We start from the raw sequence: 17,719 nt of genomic DNA, 5'->3' as shown, positions 1-17,719 counted from the left end.
AAAAATATAGCCTAAAACTTATCTAAGTAATATACAGTACCTCGTTGCCCCTCCAAATGCAAAACTGATATTAACAAAATGCAATAACAGCTGAAAAAGTACTTGGGTATGTGTTTTATTTTATATTTACCGTTCAATAATGCAATCGCTGCTGTCTCTCCCATAGAATAACATGACAGCCAGCGTATGTTTTGGAACTATTGGGGCGTACATGAACCACGTGACAGCCATAGCGGCGACATCAAAGAGTGTCGCAACTCTCTCTCTCTATGGCTCTGCCACTGATATGTTGTCTGAACGTATCAGAACGTGGCACCCCGCTATCAGGGGACGAAAGCGCGTGAGCACCTTGCTCACTGCTAACATTTCGAGGCAGTTTATGTGGAGGAGCTTCTCCCGCTCTGACCATAGGCCAAGAGGCGGTCTGCCCTCGAGCAGCGCTCCCCATCCTGCGTTGGATGCGTCCGTAGACACCACCCTCAGTCACGAAAAAGTCCCCAGGCTTACTTTGTCCTTTAGATCTATTGACACAAACCAGTCTCCCTGGCGAACATGCCCGAGGATTTTTCTGGTTGTGAGCATCTTGAACTGGCGCTTCATAAGCGCTTTGTTCAGTTGACGCAGATCTGGTATGGGTCTGAGACCCCCGTCTTTTTTGGGCACTAGGAAGTATCTGCTGTAAAGGCCCCTTTTGCTTTGAGCTTGAGATAAGGGTTCTATCGCCCCTTTGCTCAACAGTTTCTGAATTTCGACTCTAAGTAGATGTGCTACATTCGAATCTACCGTAGTCTCGACGCGCGACACGTGGCGGCGAGGGGGTCGGCGAAACTGCAGCGAATAGCCTTCTTTTATGATGTTTAGCACCCATTTCGAAACTCCGGGGAGCTTCGCCCACGCAACTGCACGGGTTGATAGGGGCTGAAGCGCGCTCTGATCGGCTTGCGATTCAGCGGCTTCGGTGAGCTGTGACGTAAGCGCCATGCTCGTAACATCTGAGGCGGGGACCGCGCTGATGACAGCGGGCAGAATGTCCGCGCTCGACCCCTCTACGGTGGTTAACCGGGAGGGGGAGGGCTGGACGAGTTCCACTGGAACTGTAATGCTTGTGCACGGGTTGAAAAACCGGGCTCTGGTTGCGAAATGGCGGCGACGCGAGAGCAACCGTGTGCTGTAACATGGACGCCGTTGCAGCGTTTGATGCGGGGGTGCGCTTAATCGAGCGGGCAGCCCGCGCGCGCTCAGCTCTCTCAGCTGAGAGAGAGAGCATGCGGGGCGAGTCCCGTAGGGCTCGGCATGTCTGTGAATAAATGTGGGTGCGTGAACGCGGGTACATTTATAGCACTGGTAGTACTGTCTATTAGAACTGACTGACCGTGCATCGGTTTCGTTTTACAGAAACCGTGTGACATGTAGCTTGTAGTGATTGTGGGCACTGAAAGCGGGCACGCTCACTACATATGATGCACAATCGACATGAGTCGATTTTAAGTGTGCAAGCCCTGTATTGTGTAGGGCTGTGCTTGTGTGTACGAATGGGCACTGAGTTGTGGTCATTACAGTTACACACATTACACCATCGGCCGTGGCCGGGACACCATATAGCACTGAGAGTACTGGAAGCGGGCGGAGAAGCTGGCGGCAGCAGCGGCGAGCTCCTCGTGGTGGAGGGAGGTTCCGGGATCCGTTGAGCACGACGCTTTTTACGGCGCTGCACTGCAGCGGGCGGAAGGTGCAGCTTCAGTGAATGAACGCCAGGCGAGTCCGCAGAGTCACCGTAGGCAACAAATCACAGTGATGGCAGCCGCCATCGACGAGAGCTGAAGCTGCGTGATCCTCACCCGGGCAGGAAACACGAAGTGGTGGTCCCTGTCGCTGAGCGGGGCTCTATGCGAGGCATCTTGAAAAAGACGCTCGGCTCTTTTAGTGAGTGGGAAAAAATGTGTGACGCAGCAGCGAACACACACACAAAACACACACACAGCTTTAAAAGGATATATGTATACGCCGGATAGCGCAGCTGGGAAGGCGATGAAGGCGGCGCGGCCAGCAGCTTCACGACTCGTCCCGCTGAGTTGCTTTTTCGACGACGCGGCTTCTCCTCGGATCCAGCGATGTGATGTCTTCGCTGAAGGATTAAAAATCACAGAGTTAAGCCTGCGAGCGCAATTTATAGCCCCAAGCCACGCCCGTTTCGGCGGGACGTGATGCGGGAGGGCGCGAAACATTCATCATTGGGTTACAAGCCAGTTGGGTTAAAAGTAACCCAACAGTTGAATTTACTATATTTTATTATTCATTACATTATTTCTATATAGGCCTATGGGGATAACCCAACTGACCCAATATGTGTAACCCAATGTGCAAACAACCCAACGTTTTTTTTACTGTGTATGACCAGTAAGGATCCAAGAGAAAAAACATGGTGTGAAAATTACTTACTTACTTATTGTTATTATCCTTTTGTTTAAAATGTATTATATAATTAAATTGAGGAGATGTATCTCGAATCACTGTCAACAAACAGCAGGTTTTCATTCTGACAAATCCAGAAAAAACTGCTTCGGCAATAATCCATATTATTGCGTGATATTTTCAATTAAATTCAATTCACATTTATGTGTATAGCGCTTTTCACAATACACATAATTTCGAAGCAGCTTTAGTGCATGAGTCCATGTTACACTTTAGAGTGATGTTATCAGAGGTGACTGAGTTATGCATTTCATGTACAAAGTCACAGTTGGCCAAAAATGTATTGATTTAAACAATGTAATAATTTAATGCAGAAAACAATGAGCTCATTGAAGTAATGAATACTTGGTTGGTAACAAATGATTAGGCTACATGTAGAAAATATAGCATTGGTGCGATATTTTGTGAGCACTTTTAGTGTGAAAATCCTCATAAAGAGAGCATTAGCTGTTATCTAACCGGTTGTCGTTCATTGCGACACTTATAAAGGTGCGTTTACCTTCTGTCTCCGCCCACAGGTTCAGGAGGACACTCGATACCTGAAGAGACATTTATTTTCATTCCTCCCTTACTCGCTGCTTCAAAACGAAGTGGCGACTTTTTAATGGTTGATTTGTTTTGTTTTGTTTTTAGCGTTAGCTGTCGAGATTTATGCAGTCTCCATTTATGCAGATTTAACTATCTCCGCACAGGCGCGCGCACGGGGTTCAAAAGAAACGAGCTCGAGACCTGAGGAAGATGGCAGTAACTAAGAGTTTGGTCTTCATTACATGTCTCTGTTTTGCTCGAGGTAAGTCCACAGCTTTTTAAACATGGAGATAAAGTAAAGCATTTCCCTGTAGTCCAGGTGCAATGACCCGTGCGGGACACACGTCTGGCCAGGTCGAAACTCAACACACATTCGCGTAACAATACTTCTTTAATAAGTCGCAGTTTACAGAGTTCTGGCACGGGTTATGATTTATTTTATATAGTAGCATTGAAGGAATAGTTGAAGCCAGACTAAAAAGATTAAAAGTCGAACGTGTGTAAACTGGTGAATCCTCTCTTTTAGTGCAGGACTTTCACTGAAACTGTTCTGTGATCTTGGACTGAAACAAAACCTTTATTTGATAAGATGAGGCTAGAGATTTCTACCAAAATGTGATTTATTTATTTTTGTCTACAATATAAAAAAAACGAATTAATTCATTTGCAGGGTGGTAACTGGATTTAATGAACTACACCCAGAACAAGGTCATATTTAATCTCAAAATCAAAGGAATAAAGCCATTAGGCTACATCGTAGGCTCTAGACTTTAATGTAGTTTATATTCATACTTGTATTATTTATAAGTATGAAGTATCTATTTTTTTAATTGTTTATTAACATTACAAATGTATTACAGTATATGTACTGTTATATAGTAAAGATTACTGTATTCCAGCAATGACAATCTGTCATTAAATATTGAAACACGTAGACACTATGGGAATGTTGGGGGAATATCTAGAAAACTCTTGCTGCATTTGAACATTTATTAAAAATGGTACAGGGCAAATAATCAAAAATATGCTTAATTGTCTCATAGCAAAATATTATGTCCGGTACTTGTCTTTTGATTGTAGTGTAAAATATGACCCAGGTTTATTTTTGTGAGATTCACCCATAGAACTTCACTAAAGAAGAGCCACTGAAACCCAGCACTTCACTAACCGTGTCTCTCTCGTCTCCTATAGATGTAGTCTTCTGTGATGACTATGAAGAAAAGGGAAAAGACATCACACTTACTCCAAGCATCCGTGGAAAGCCTACAGAAATACTGTGGACACACAATGAGAACACAGTTCTGGATTATGACGGGAGGGAGGTGGTGGTGTCCCGCTCGTTCACAGGCCGTGTACTGCTTGATTTCGAAACCGGACAGCTCACAATAAGAAGACTAACCAGCCAAGACAGTGGACAATATCAATCTAACATTGTGATCAATAGCAAAGTTCAGACCTCCAGTCATACTGTGACAGTTTTGGGTAATCTATCTATCTATCTATCTATCTATCTATCTATCTATCTATCTATCTATCTATCTATCTATCTATCTATCTATCTATCTATCTTTAGTTATCTATCGTCTGTAGCATCAAACGATTAGCAAGACTCTTCTGCTTGGTGAAATTCAACATTTTAGACCATTTTTTCATGTATATCAGTTGTAGCAAATTAGCTCAAAAGGGAAATATAAACAATTATCATAATAACTCATAATTCATTATAAATATTTGGATCAGCTGTGGCTGTTCGTCCAGCGAACACTCAGTATTGTTGCAAGCGAGTCGAGTGCACTAACAGTGACGCTATACACTAGCACATTCACTAGCGGCCGTCAGCGTGACTCTCGCTAACTGTTCTCCGTTACACACGCAATCCTAGAGAGTTTAAAACATAGCAGAAGCGATACAAAAATAATGCTTCATGAAAAATAAAGCGCAGTTGACGAACGAATGACAAGGAAGCACAAAAAATGAATGTACACTACACAATAGTAATTACAAACAAGTGTTGGTTGTTAGTTGCCAACAGAACAGCAGCTCCAGGCACACAATGACACTTAAACCCAGTGTTACTCAGTGTTACTCACATGTTACTCGTGTGTTACTCACATGTTACTCATTGTTACACAGTGTTATTCAGTGTTACTCACGTTACTCACATGTTACTCACGTGTTACTCAGTGTTAGTGTTACTCAGTGTTACTCAGTGTTAGTGTTACTCAGTGTTACTCATGTGTTACTCAGTGTAACTCACATGTTACTCAGTGTTACTCAGTGTTACTCAGTGTTACTCAGTGTTACTCAGTGTAACTCACATGTTACTCAGTGTAACTCACGTGTTACTCAGTGTTACTCAGTGTTAGTGTTACTCAGTGTAACTCACGTGTTAGTGTTACTCAGTGTTAGTGTTACTCAGTGTAACTCACGTGTTAGTGTTACTCAGTGTTAGTGTTACTCAGTGTTAGTGTTACTCAGTGTTAGTGTTACTCAGTGTAACTCACGTGTTAGTGTTACTCAGTGTTAGTGTTACTCAGTGTTAGTGTTACTCAGTGTAACTCACGTGTTAGTGTTACTCAGTGTTAGTGTTTCTCATGTGTTACTCAGTGTTAGTGTTACTCAGTGTTAGTGTTTCTCACGTGTTACTCAGTGTTAGTGTTACTCAGTGTTAGTGTTACTCAGTGTTAGTGTTACTCAGTGTAACTCACGTGTTACTCAGTGTAACTCACGTGTTACTCAGTGTTAGTGTTACTCAGTGTTAGTGTTACTCAGTGTTAGTGTTACTCAGTGTGACTCACGTGTTACTCAGTGTGACTCACGTGTTACTCAGTGTTAGTGTTACTCAGTGTTAGTGTTACTCAGTGTTAGTGTTACTCAGTGTAACTCACGTGTTAGTGTTACTCAGTGTTAGTGTTACTCAGTGTTAGTGTTACTCAGTGTAACTCACGTGTTAGTGTTACTCAGTGTTAGTGTTTCTCACGTGTTACTCAGTGTTAGTGTTACTCAGTGTTAGTGTTACTCAGTGTAACTCACGTGTTACTCAGTGTAACTCACGTGTTACTCAGTGTTAGTGTTACTCAGTGTTAGTGTTACTCAGTGTGACTCACGTGTTACTCAGTGTTAGTGTTACTCAGTGTTAGTGTTACTCAGTGTTAGTGTTACTCAGTGTGACTCACGTGTTACTCAGTGTTAGTGTTACTCAGTGTTAGTGTTACTCAGTGTTAGTGTTTCTCACGTGTTACTCAGTGTTAGTGTTTCTCACGTGTTAGTGTTTCTCACGTGTTACTCAGTGTTAGTGTTACTCAGTGTAACTCACGTGTTACTCAGTGTTAGTGTTACTCAGTGTTAGTGTTACTCAGTGTAACTCACGTGTTACTCAGTGTTAGTGTTACTCAGTGTTAGTGTTACTCAGTGTTAGTGTTACTCAGTGTTAGTGTTACTCAGTGTAACTCACGTGTTAGTGTTACTCAGTGTTAGTGTTACTCAGTGTTAGTGTTACTCAGTGTAACTCACGTGTTACTCAGTGTTAGTGTTACTCAGTGTAACTCACGTGTGTGTTACTCAGTGTTAGTGTTACTCAGTGTAACTCACGTGTTACTCAGTGTTAGTGTTACTCAGTGTAACTCACGTGTTACTCACATGTTACTCAGTGTAACTCACGTGTTACTCAGTGTTAGTGTTACTCAGTGTAACTCAGTGTTACTCACTTGTTACTCAGTGTAACTCAGTGTTAGTGTTACTCAGTGTTACTCAGTGTAACTCAGTGTTACTCACTTGTTACTCAGTGTAACTCAGTGTTAGTGTTACTCAGTGTAACTCAGTGTTACTCACTTGTTACTCAGTGTTAATCAGTGTTACTCACATGTGTTACTCATGTGTTACTCAGTGTTACTCATGTGTTACTTAGTGTTAGCCAGTGTTACTCACATGTGTTACTCATGTGTTAGCCAGTGTTACCCACTAATGCCTCTCTGCTTTTGGGTCTTAGATGTTCTGCCAGAGCCTCAGGTGACCTGTGAACCGGATGAGACTTTAAATGTTAAAAAGCTGTTGTGTTCGGTGGAATCCCGGACTCAGCTGAGCTACGAATGGAGTGGACCGAATATAAAGGTTCGCTCGGGACCAGAGCTTCTTGTTGAAGAACAGGAGGAGAACCTTGACTCGGTCTATACCTGCGCTGTGAAGAATCAAGCTAACAGCAAGAGCACAGACTTTACTCTGAAAGACTGCCACACAGGTTTGCTAGCCAATCGTTCAACACAACTGTTGTATGCCTTGAGACTTTGATGCAGATGCTTTACATGTACACTGTCTTTTGTGTGCAGGCAGAGCAGGGACTGCTGTGGTTGTTCCAGTCGCAATAGTAGCAATACTTCTCATCTTCCTGCTTATTCTACTGGGAATATTCTTATACAGACGTAAAGAAAAGTGTAAGTGCCATAGAAAAGTATTCCACACTTCACCTGCAAAATACTTTTTTATATTACAAAGATTAACACAGTTTTTTTCTTTGTCTTGTACATGGATGAGCAGCAAGGCAGTCTGGACTGGAAAAAGTGGACCCTGAAAATGGTAAGATCAGGGTTTGTACAGTTTGTAAAATGCTTGATTTTTTACTCTTATGCTTTCTATGTTTAAATTGTGATTGAATTTTGAATATCTTCCTAGAAAATTATTGATATTTTTTTCCTTTGAACATCCAGTTGTAAAAAAAGCAAAGAAAAATATTTGAATTAACAAAAGAGTCTGTAATTAACAAAAAGACTAAAACATGCCCTGATTTTAAAGGGGCAAAGATCTAAAGCTGTAAACATGGGATTGACTAAATCAGCGGTAGGCAAGTTTGGTTAAACCGCGGATCGGGCGGATGACGTGACAAAAAAGTATATTTTAATTAAATTCGGGCGGGTGGCGGGGCGGTTGAACCAATCAAATGAAAAATATATGTATACATTGTTAAATATTGTTATCTGACTATCCAAAAAAAGAAAATAGGGGAATGAATCATATTACATGCGCTTCATTAAGGCACACGCGCGCGGTCTCTCTCTCTCTCTCTGCCGTGCACGCGCTACGCGGTGTGGAGCACAGTCTCTGTCTCGCGGGCGCGCTCGCTCTAGATTCCGGAGATTTTAACTAATTCGCGGGCATCAGTGAGCCGCTATCAATATGCGGGAGACTCCCGGAACTTCCGGGAGACTTGGGATGTCTGCATTTCTATACTGAAATAATATCGGCATTATAATTATTGATTTTTCATTAGGCAATTTTTTTGGTGCTCGCTCAGCTCTTGGTGCCCTACACACAGCGTGATGGGAGCGGCGGCATTGTCGTCACCCTGACATGACAGTGCGTAGAGTTTGGCTATAATGTAAATGACTTGCTATTTTATTCAAGCTTTCTATCTATTTGCTGAAAAATAAAGTGAAATAGACATTCCTTAGTAGTAGGCTAAATAGTAGCATGTTGAAATGATGTGCCAAAATGCGTTTTCTATTAGGCTACAATGAAAATATTGTACAGTAGCCTATCAGATAATGTCAGGTTTGCCGAAGTGCGTTTAATTTAGGCTATTTATTCACTGCTGATATTATACTATGACAGAGTTCACTGCTGATATTCTGAGGTAAGAGCTTTCTAGTCTCGCGGCTGTCATCAGCAGCGCCTTCCATCGCCCAATCAGCGGATGGCGGGCGGGTGCGGTTTGGAAAATTGGTCAAAAACGTTGGTGCGGATGGATGGCAGACGGATGATGAGTTTTGTGATGCGGTTGCGGATGAAATAATAGCGCATCTCTACTGCAGAGTTCAGCTCCAACCCTAATCAAACACATCTGCACAGGCCATCAATGTCTTGAGGATCACTATAGCTACAGCAGCTGAGGGGTTTTCAGGGTTGGAGCTAAACTCTGCAGGACAGCGGCTCTCTAGGACTGAAAATGCCTACACTAAATTATACTTGCCTATAGTTTACATATAATGTCCTGCCTTGGTAGCCTGTCTTATGTTTTTGACAATTGTATGAGCTCTTAAATAGGCAGGACTTTGCAACGAATACAGAATACAGTTCTTGTTATTTATAAACAAGTCAAGTCACCTTCATTTATACAGCGCTTTTAACAGTATGGATTGTTTCAAAGCAGCTTTACAGTGATAATAGAAATTAGCGTAACAGTGAAGTTGCGAAGATCATTAGTCATTAACTCAGGGGCCGCCAACATGACACCGTTCCAACAGATAACCCCCAACGTGCTCCGGCCGCCCATCCACACAAACAGTGTCTCGAGAACGCACTCCCCGAAATTGGCTTGAAGGTGCAACCGATTGTCCGTTTTCTCTGTACAACCTCAAAAACGCAAACCCGCGAAAACGCAGACAGTGCGCACATGTGCATCACATGTTTGGTCAATAGGTTAGCTTTCCTGTAGCTCAAACAGTAGAGCGCCGGCGCCCGCAACGCCAAGGTCACAGGCTCGATTCCCAGGGAAAGCAAGAACCGACAAGAATGCTAATGTGCACCCTGAAATGCAATGTAAAGGCCCTAGCACACTGAGGGCCCTATCTTGCACCCAGCGCAATTGACTTTGTACACCGACGCATGTATCATTCCTATTTTGCACCCGTGCACAGCGGACTTTTCCCTCCACAGACGCACGTCGGTAAATTAGGGAATGAACTTGCGCTCGCGGGGGCGGTTCAGCGCAAAGAGGAGGCGTGTTCCGGCGCAAATGTTCCCTGGTGCTATTTTCCAGTTTTAGAAAGCAATTGCGCCACTGACCAGGAGAAACACAGTCTAAAGACAGTGGCGCGTTGCGCGTTAGTGATATGGTATTTTAAGGGCGCGTGCTTGGCCATAATGTAGCGTGTTAACGCGCATCCACTTTGATTCTCTAATAATTATAAACAGACGCAGCAGTTTTCATTTTTGCAAATCATACATTATTACAAGGAAAAATATGAACACACGAGGGAAATCATTGTTGTGTCCGTGAAGATGTGAAATATCTAGATAAAAAATAAAATCTAGATTACACATTTACCCCAATTATACGCCTGTTTAACCGAAGCTAATTTGGGTGGGTTTCTCCCATCATCCCCAATGTCACTTCTCTGTGTTTTACGGTCATGACGAGAGCGTCGGTCTCCTCGGCTGTGAACCGCTCCTGGCGTGCGCCGGCAAATCCGCCGTTATAATAGCAATCCGCCGTGGAACAAGCGCGTCGGCTCTTAAAGGGAATGTGAGAGGACGCTCTGATTGGTTTATTTCACGTTACGCCCAAACCACACCTATGAGTAATGAAGCTACTTCAGACCAACCCCTTTTAGATTTGCGCCAGGCGCAAGAGGCATTTATCCCGCCGGGAAAATAGCAACAGCGCCCGGGATCCGCCCACAGAGTTACTTGCGCTTTGCGCTTTGACACTTGCGTTTCAGATCGTTAAAATAGGGCCCTATGTCCGAAATTCGCGCCCGAAATTTTTGCACGTAAAAAAATTAATACAACCTCACGTTATGTCAATCATGCTTGCACACTGCCTCCAAAACATTCCTCCGTCATAATTTTTTTTTAATCAGTTTAGATTTTTTGCATTTTTCGCATCCGTTTCAAGCAGTTTGAATGGCATTTTGACAATTCAGAGCCACTGAATCACGAATACGGAAAAACGCATACGAAAATTTCGGACTCAGTGTGCAAGGACCTTTAGTCGCTCTGGACAAAAGCGTCTGCCAAATGCATAAATGTAAATGTATATGTGAATGCGTGTTTGAATACGTGTGCAGGCGTATAGTCCTTCACAAATCAACCCTTAATAAACTACTTGTTAGGCCTTAAAAATGTATAATTCAGAAATTTTGTCGCGTCTGCGTAGCCAAGCGAACCGGAATTATCCCGACAACATTTTATCTGTATATAGGTAAAGGGAAGGAGGCCTTCACAGGGGAGAGGCTAGTTGACACTTCAGGACTGCGTTGTCGTCGTGTCCTGGCGCTGGTCCTTCATCAGATCTGGATACGGCCTGGATCCGGCGGACTGCGGTAAACCTCGGGATAAACAGAGACTAATATTAGCGTAGACGCCATTCTTCTTATGATGTAACGAGTACATCAGGATTATGGGAAGTATTCCCGGTTCCAGCTGATCTAATTTATGCAGCCTAACATTAAGTTATAGAAGTCTATAATGCATTATGTGTATGCTAGGTCAAAGAGATGTGTCTTTAATCTAGCTTTGAACTGACAGAGTGTGTCTGCTTCCCGGACAATGTTAGGAAGACTGTTCCAAAGTTTTGGTGCTAAATAGGAAAAGGATCTACCGCCAGCAGTCGATTTTGATATTCTAGGTATTATCAACTGGCCGGAATTTTGAGATCGCAGTAGACGTGAAGGACTATAATGCGTTAAGAGCTTGCTCAAGTACTGCGGAGCTAAACCATTTAGTGCTTTGTAAGTAATCAGCAATATTTTAAAATGTATACGTTGTTTAATAGGCAGCCAATGCAGTGTTGACATAACTGGGTTAATATGGTCATACTTCCTGGTTCTGGTAAGAACTCGAGCTGCTGCGTTTTGAACTAGCTGTGGTTTGTTTGTTAAGCGTGCAGGGCAACCACCCAGTAGAGCATTACAATAATCTAGCCTTGAGGTCATGAACGCGTGTAAAAACACTGCAGTAAATTCACTGGAATGGAGAATTAATATAGCATGAGCTCGGGTTGTGCAATTAATAGCAATTGATTTTCTATTTTAATTTTGCCTTCCAACAATTCTGAAAATACAATAATCGAGATAAAATTATGATTTTACCTTATTCCTTTCCAACAGTGCGCTTTTGTTCCTCAAGTCAATTCTTAAAATTAATTTTTAAAAATTACATTTCAAACTTAATGCGCAAATAAGTAAAATCATGCATAATTGGGCCGTGCTTGATTTAAAAAAAGTTATCAAAAGCGTGAAAGAACGTGCTTCGAAACTTTGAGCTCCAGGTCAGAGAAAAACGTCAAAATGCCAGACTTAACGAGTAAACAGTCGGTTCGGTCAGTGACTGTAAACAGTTGGGAGAAAATATAATGTGAATCAGTGTATTGGATCTGTGCATTCGGTCTTTAAAGTGACATCAGCCTAATAAACCCACTGCTTTCTGTGTCCTTAATGTTTATCAAACAACAAAAGACAAAGAGAAAATCGCTCACTGCTTTTGACTGAAGGACTTGTGTTACTTTAATAATAATCAAAGCAAGTTCAATTCTTACAGTGAAGGCTATGCTGTGTTTTATTTGACATTTGATAATTCAATTTCTGTTTAAGACAGTTGGTATGTAGGCTAGTATTCTGCTGTGGTATTTAAATTGGTATTGATAATTGTGAAATTTTGTTAAAATGTTGATATTATAGACAACTTATTTTCATTCTATGATATACTTGATATATATATATATATATATATATATATATATATATATATATATATATATATATATATATATATATATATATATTACTATCATTAATTAAATTAGTTTTGGTCATATGGCCCATTCATAATCCTGTAAAACTGTGATTACAATATTGACCAAAAAATCAATTGCCGCAATCAAGCAGCCTTTTTGTATAATAACATTTTTTTTCTATCAATGTAGGTGAAGGCAGTAACCTGTTGAGAAATGACCAAAAGGACGTTATGCCAGGTACCACTACCAAATGATTTACTATTATTATCACTAGACATGCTGACATGATATTGCAGTGTAGCTGTTGCTGGATAGCACTATAAACTCTTCTCAGCTCTCATTGGGAATGAATGACTCTTCAATCTGCTGTTAATGTCTTTGAATGCTTTGTTTCAGGCTCGTCTGAAGCCACACTCCCTTGTCACACCAGACTTCCCTCTCAAAAGCAATCTATTATTGATCAAAAATGGGTTCAGGACAATGGAGCAGAGAGTTCAGGTGAAACTGATGAAGGACAAAAACTTTTGAAGAAACCGAAAAAATTGCAAGAACAAAATCTTAAACAGAGTCCACAATCTGCTGTGTCAGAAACAAACCAAGAGGACACCAGAAATGGAAACGAAGGAGAACTAGACAAACATGAGAAGAACAGCAAACATGCAGATGAAGCAGAAGAAAACACTTCCAGCAAACCTGATGAAAGCGAGAAGGAGAGACCTAAACAGAGACAAGAAGAAGAAGAGGAGAAAGAGAACAGTCAGGAACAGGAGAGCGGAAATGAAGAGAAGTTTCCTGAGCATCAGAAGGAGAGAGAAGAGCAGAAAACTGAAGATAACCGTGAGGATGATCAGACACCAGGAGAGAAAGAAGAGACGGAAGACAGACGAGACACAGGTAAACTACAGATCATACGTCTGTCTGGAGAAACAAACATCTCATCTGGATAGAAAATACCCTTTTTATTACTTTTTCAATGCATTTAAATGTACACAGAAGGAGCTTCAAGAGTTTGTTCACCTGATTTATTGAGTCATTTTCTGTTAAAAAGATATTTGATGGATATCAGTGGAACACAAAATGAGAATTTCAAGCATCTTCACGCTGATCTTTCCAAGCTCCACAAACTACATTAGAAAGCATAATAAAAGTTTAATTCATATAGCTTGTGCACTATGTTCCTATCCATAAGTATTTATGTAATAGCTTATAACAAACAGACCTAAGTGTTATTCACTGAACGTTTTCCCAACACGACTCTCAAATAACAAATATTTTGTCACACAAGATTATCCTACATCTTAAGGAGATTCAGAATATGACACATGAGATGTATGGACTACTTTCATGGTGATTTGATTGTGTTTTTGTCTGTTGATATTGGTCACTATGAACTGTTGAAAAAAATCAGAACTGTGTGAAGCTTTCAAAAAACCTCCTTTTGTATTACACAGAAAAACTAAGCGTTTAAAGCAGACATCAATATCAAAAGCATTAACCTATCATTAGTTTAAAGACACAATTACTAATCAAAATTTTTTTGTTCAATTTTGAAATCATAGAGACTGTGAGTCCACAATCTGCTGTGACAGAAGGAAGCCATATGGAGACAGAAAATGAAGCAGAACAACGACACAAAAATGAGAAGAAGAGCCAAAGTGACGAAGGTGAAGAATCAGTTGAGCAGCAGAACGAGAGCGTGAGAAATCAGAAAACCAAAGATGAGGATGACATGAGACCAGGAGAGAAAGAAGAGAGAAGTGAAGAGAAAAAGCAGGACGGGATGGACAGAGCAAACACAGGTAACATGCAGATGATGTGTTTGTCTGGAGAAACAGATCCCTGGAGTCTGAAATAAACATCTGATCTGTTTCTCAGCTGAAGCTTGCGATCATCCCGCCGTGGATCAGCGGTCGGACGGTGAAGCTCTCGGCTCTCCGGCGGGTTCGTTTCTGCTTTTTCTTCTGACCTGACTTTAACTGTGTACTTATTCTCTACACATCCAGTTCAGATTCAGAATATTGAGATTGTCATTTATTAGTCATTTCAACAAAGTGTTTGAATGAGTGGATGACACTTCTTATCTTGTTCAATTTAGTTACAGATTCACCAGCTAACCTGGAGAAGAAACCTATAAACAGCAGTGACTCGTCTTCAAACCAAACTGACCAGGACCAGGAAGAAGAAGAAAAAGAAGAAGAGAGAAAACTTTCTGGACCGGAGCTGTATGAGGAATCAAATCAAACTGACCGAAGTCATTGCACAGACCAAGACCAAGACCAAGAAAAAGAAAGAAAACGTCCCGGGCTGGAACTTAAACGTGGCCAGGAACAAATGACAGAAGAAAATAAGTGTGACCCAGAGACCCAAAGCTGCAGACAAACTGATTCAGACAGTACAATAAACAGTGTGTATCAGCGGCCGGGACACGACGAGGAGTTGAGTAGACGAGATGAAGAAGTGCAAACAAAAGATCTTAAACCGAGTCCACAATCTGCTGTGTCAGAGACAAACCAAGAGGAGGAGAGCGAAGGAGAACTAGACAAACATGAGAAGAACAGCAAACATGCAGATGAGGCAGAAGAAAACACTTCCAGCGAACCTGATAAAACTGAGAAGGAGAGACCTAAACGGAGACAAGAAGAAGAAGAGGAGAAAGAGAAAAGTCAGAAACAGGAGAGCGGAAATGAAGAGAAGCTTCCTGAGCATCAGAACGAGAGAGAAGAGCAGAAAACTGAAGATAACCGTGAGGATGATCAGACACCAGGAGAGAAAGAAGAGACGGAAGACAGACGAGACACAGGTAAACTACAGATCATACGTTTGTCTGGAGAAACAGAACTAAACATCTCCTCTGATCTGACTTTAACTGTGTACTTATTCTCTACACATCCAGTTCAGATTCAGAAGATTGAGATTGTCATTTATTAGTCATTCGAACAAAGTGTTTTAAATGAGTGGATGTTCTTATCTTGTTCAATTTAGTTACAGATTCACCAGCTAACCTGGAGAAGAAACCCATAAACAGCAGTGACTCGTCTTCAAACCTAACTGACCAGGACCAGGAAGCAATGGCAGAAGAAGAAAATCCTGACCCAGAGAAATCTGAGGATTCAATAAACAGTGTGTGTCAGCGGCAGCTCGGCGATGGCTTGAGTAAACAAGATGAAGAAGTGCCAAATAAATCAAAGATGACTGATAAAGGCCAAAGCTTTAAACGGATTGATGATAATGCAAAGGTTATGCAAACTGAAGGAGAAACTGAAGTGCAAACTCAAGCCGGAGATCGTGGTGATAGTGGACAGAGACATGAGCAGTGAGCCAGAGCAAGACATGAAGGAGAACAATGATCCGCCGGAAATGAGTCAACACGTCAAAAATGAACAGAAGTTAACAAGACTGTGGTGTAAATAACTCTGATTCAGAGTAAATAAAGAGAGACGTGCCTGTGCCAGAGGACAAGAATCAACATGCAGTGAAGGACAGTCCGTTCAGATCTGGATCTGTGAAAGAAGAGATGGTGAGATGAGCAATGAGGGACGTTTCGTCAGCTGGGAGAGATGAACCGACACATGTGAACTCGAGCCGTGTGGAGGGAGTCGTGAGAAGGAAAACATCAGAAATAACACAAGATAACGAAGGAAATGATTAACATATTATACAGTCTGTGAAAACGGAGAGCTGTGTTTGAACAAGATGTAGAGGAGAAGATGTTCTGCGTCAAATTGTGCCATCTAAATAAAAACTGTCAATGTTTTACATTCATTTAGTTCAGTGGCAAGAATACATTTATGAACCCTTTGAAACTATATATCTGTGTTTCCAGTGACTTTATCCAGCCTGCCCTGTCACTGATCACTCCATCATACATTTTTGTGTTAGTTTAGTCAGATTATGTTTGTCAATTGTTGTTGAGTAATCCGTGCAGAAAACTGTAGTTTGTGCCATGTATAGCACCAGATGTGCACTGCATGCATGTGATCGGCAGAAGCAATATGAGAGAAGTGGAAAGGAATTTTTAATGAATGCAATAGATGTAAATATATTGAATGTCAGTGAATTGCTTAAGTATATGATCACATATATTATGTAAGGAAATATTGTGAGACTGATGTAGGTATTTGATGAATTGTTTGAAGAAAGCTGAAGAAATGAAGCCTTAGAAAGCTTTGAGAAGTCCGGAGGGTATAGCAGTGGCTCTCAAACTGATATGAATGTAAATTAAGTTCAAAGACGATTACAGTGACATACAGGAGTCGTAGGCGTTATTATTGATGCACAAACAAACTGTGTGTGTGCGCTCTCGCCTCACTGATCGCTATAACGTATGCCCTGCGAGTGTTTTATAATGGATGCTCCATGGATATGGAGAAGGACTTTGGAGTAAAAAGGACCACTGGTTTAGAGGGTATTTGTTGATTGGAATGTGAATAATAATGTCCTACTTTTTCCTTTTTTTATTTCAACAATTTAACAAACCAAAGTGTTTGTTTCATTTAATTAAAAACGTTCTAAATATTACAACTTTTCTTGGCTGATTTCTAGAGATCTTCAATCATATTTCCCCTTGCAGGGCTGGTTCTTTTAAAATTGATTGACATGAGGATGAGTAAATGATGACAGAAGTTTTATTTTTGGGTGAACTAGGATATCCCTTTAAAACGTGCAATGTTTGTTGTTTGAATAATTTGTCATTGGCTTCAGGTTTAATATTACATTTAAAACAAATTGTAAACATCTTGAAGTTACTGGTCTGCCTGTAAACAATATAGTTACCTATATAAGCATCTCGGTGGAGTAGCTATAAATTGTAACTCTTAAGATGATTAGTAAGATTTCCGTTGTTGTGAAATGTCAGTCTCTTGCGTCAGAGAACATCATGTTTAGGTGCTCTTGTTGAAACCGGTATCAGGCCCGGTTATAAAGTGCAGATGTTCAGCCATAAAAATAAACATCTGAAGAACAATTTTCTGCTATAAAGAACATTTGGTGCAATGAAACGATTCAATGGGTGTTAAATGTCCTTTATTGATGCCAAACCTTTATTTTTAAGAGTGTAAGCAACTGCTCCACCATAGCACAGTGAGACATTTAAGATTATTTACAAGTCATCACTTGTATCAATAATTGGTAAAGAATTAAAAAACATATTTTGGTATACGAATATTTTGAAGTCTGCATACAACATGTACTTTTTCTGTCCCGCGCCGAGTGAATCCATGTGGATGTCACTTCTGAAACTGTATAGCCTGTAAAACAAGTTTTATTCATGGA

At 41.2% G+C, this 17,719-nt stretch overlaps 1 protein-coding gene across 4 annotated transcripts; it reads left to right on the top strand.

Moving 5' to 3' along the window:
- Window positions 1-2,932: 2,932 nt before the first annotated feature.
- LOC307001902 (uncharacterized protein) lies at window positions 2,933-16,965 on the top strand. 4 transcript variants are annotated; one of them, XM_079618944.1, is made up of 11 exons: window positions 2,933-3,262; window positions 4,192-4,482; window positions 6,989-7,237; window positions 7,326-7,430; window positions 7,534-7,572; window positions 12,638-12,685; window positions 12,845-13,342; window positions 14,008-14,247; window positions 14,324-14,389; window positions 14,550-15,248; window positions 15,431-16,965. In XM_079618944.1, the coding sequence occupies exons 1-11, from the start codon at window positions 3,211-3,213 to the stop codon at window positions 15,763-15,765; spliced, it is 2,622 nt and encodes an 873-aa protein (XP_079475070.1). In that variant the 5' UTR covers window positions 2,933-3,210; the 3' UTR covers window positions 15,766-16,965. The 4 variants fall into 4 exon arrangements, with proteins under 4 accessions (XP_079475070.1, XP_079475069.1, XP_079475068.1 ...); XM_079618943.1 differs by having other exon boundaries at window positions 14,544-15,248; window positions 15,437-16,965; XM_079618942.1 differs by having other exon boundaries at window positions 14,544-15,248.
- Window positions 16,966-17,719: the final 754 nt, after the last annotated feature.

The sequence above is a fragment of the Phoxinus phoxinus genome, assembly GCF_949152265.1.
Source record: "Phoxinus phoxinus genome assembly, chromosome: 7".
NCBI lineage: Eukaryota > Metazoa > Chordata > Actinopteri > Cypriniformes > Leuciscidae > Phoxinus > Phoxinus phoxinus.
This window is presented reverse-complemented; position numbering and strand designations above follow the sequence as displayed.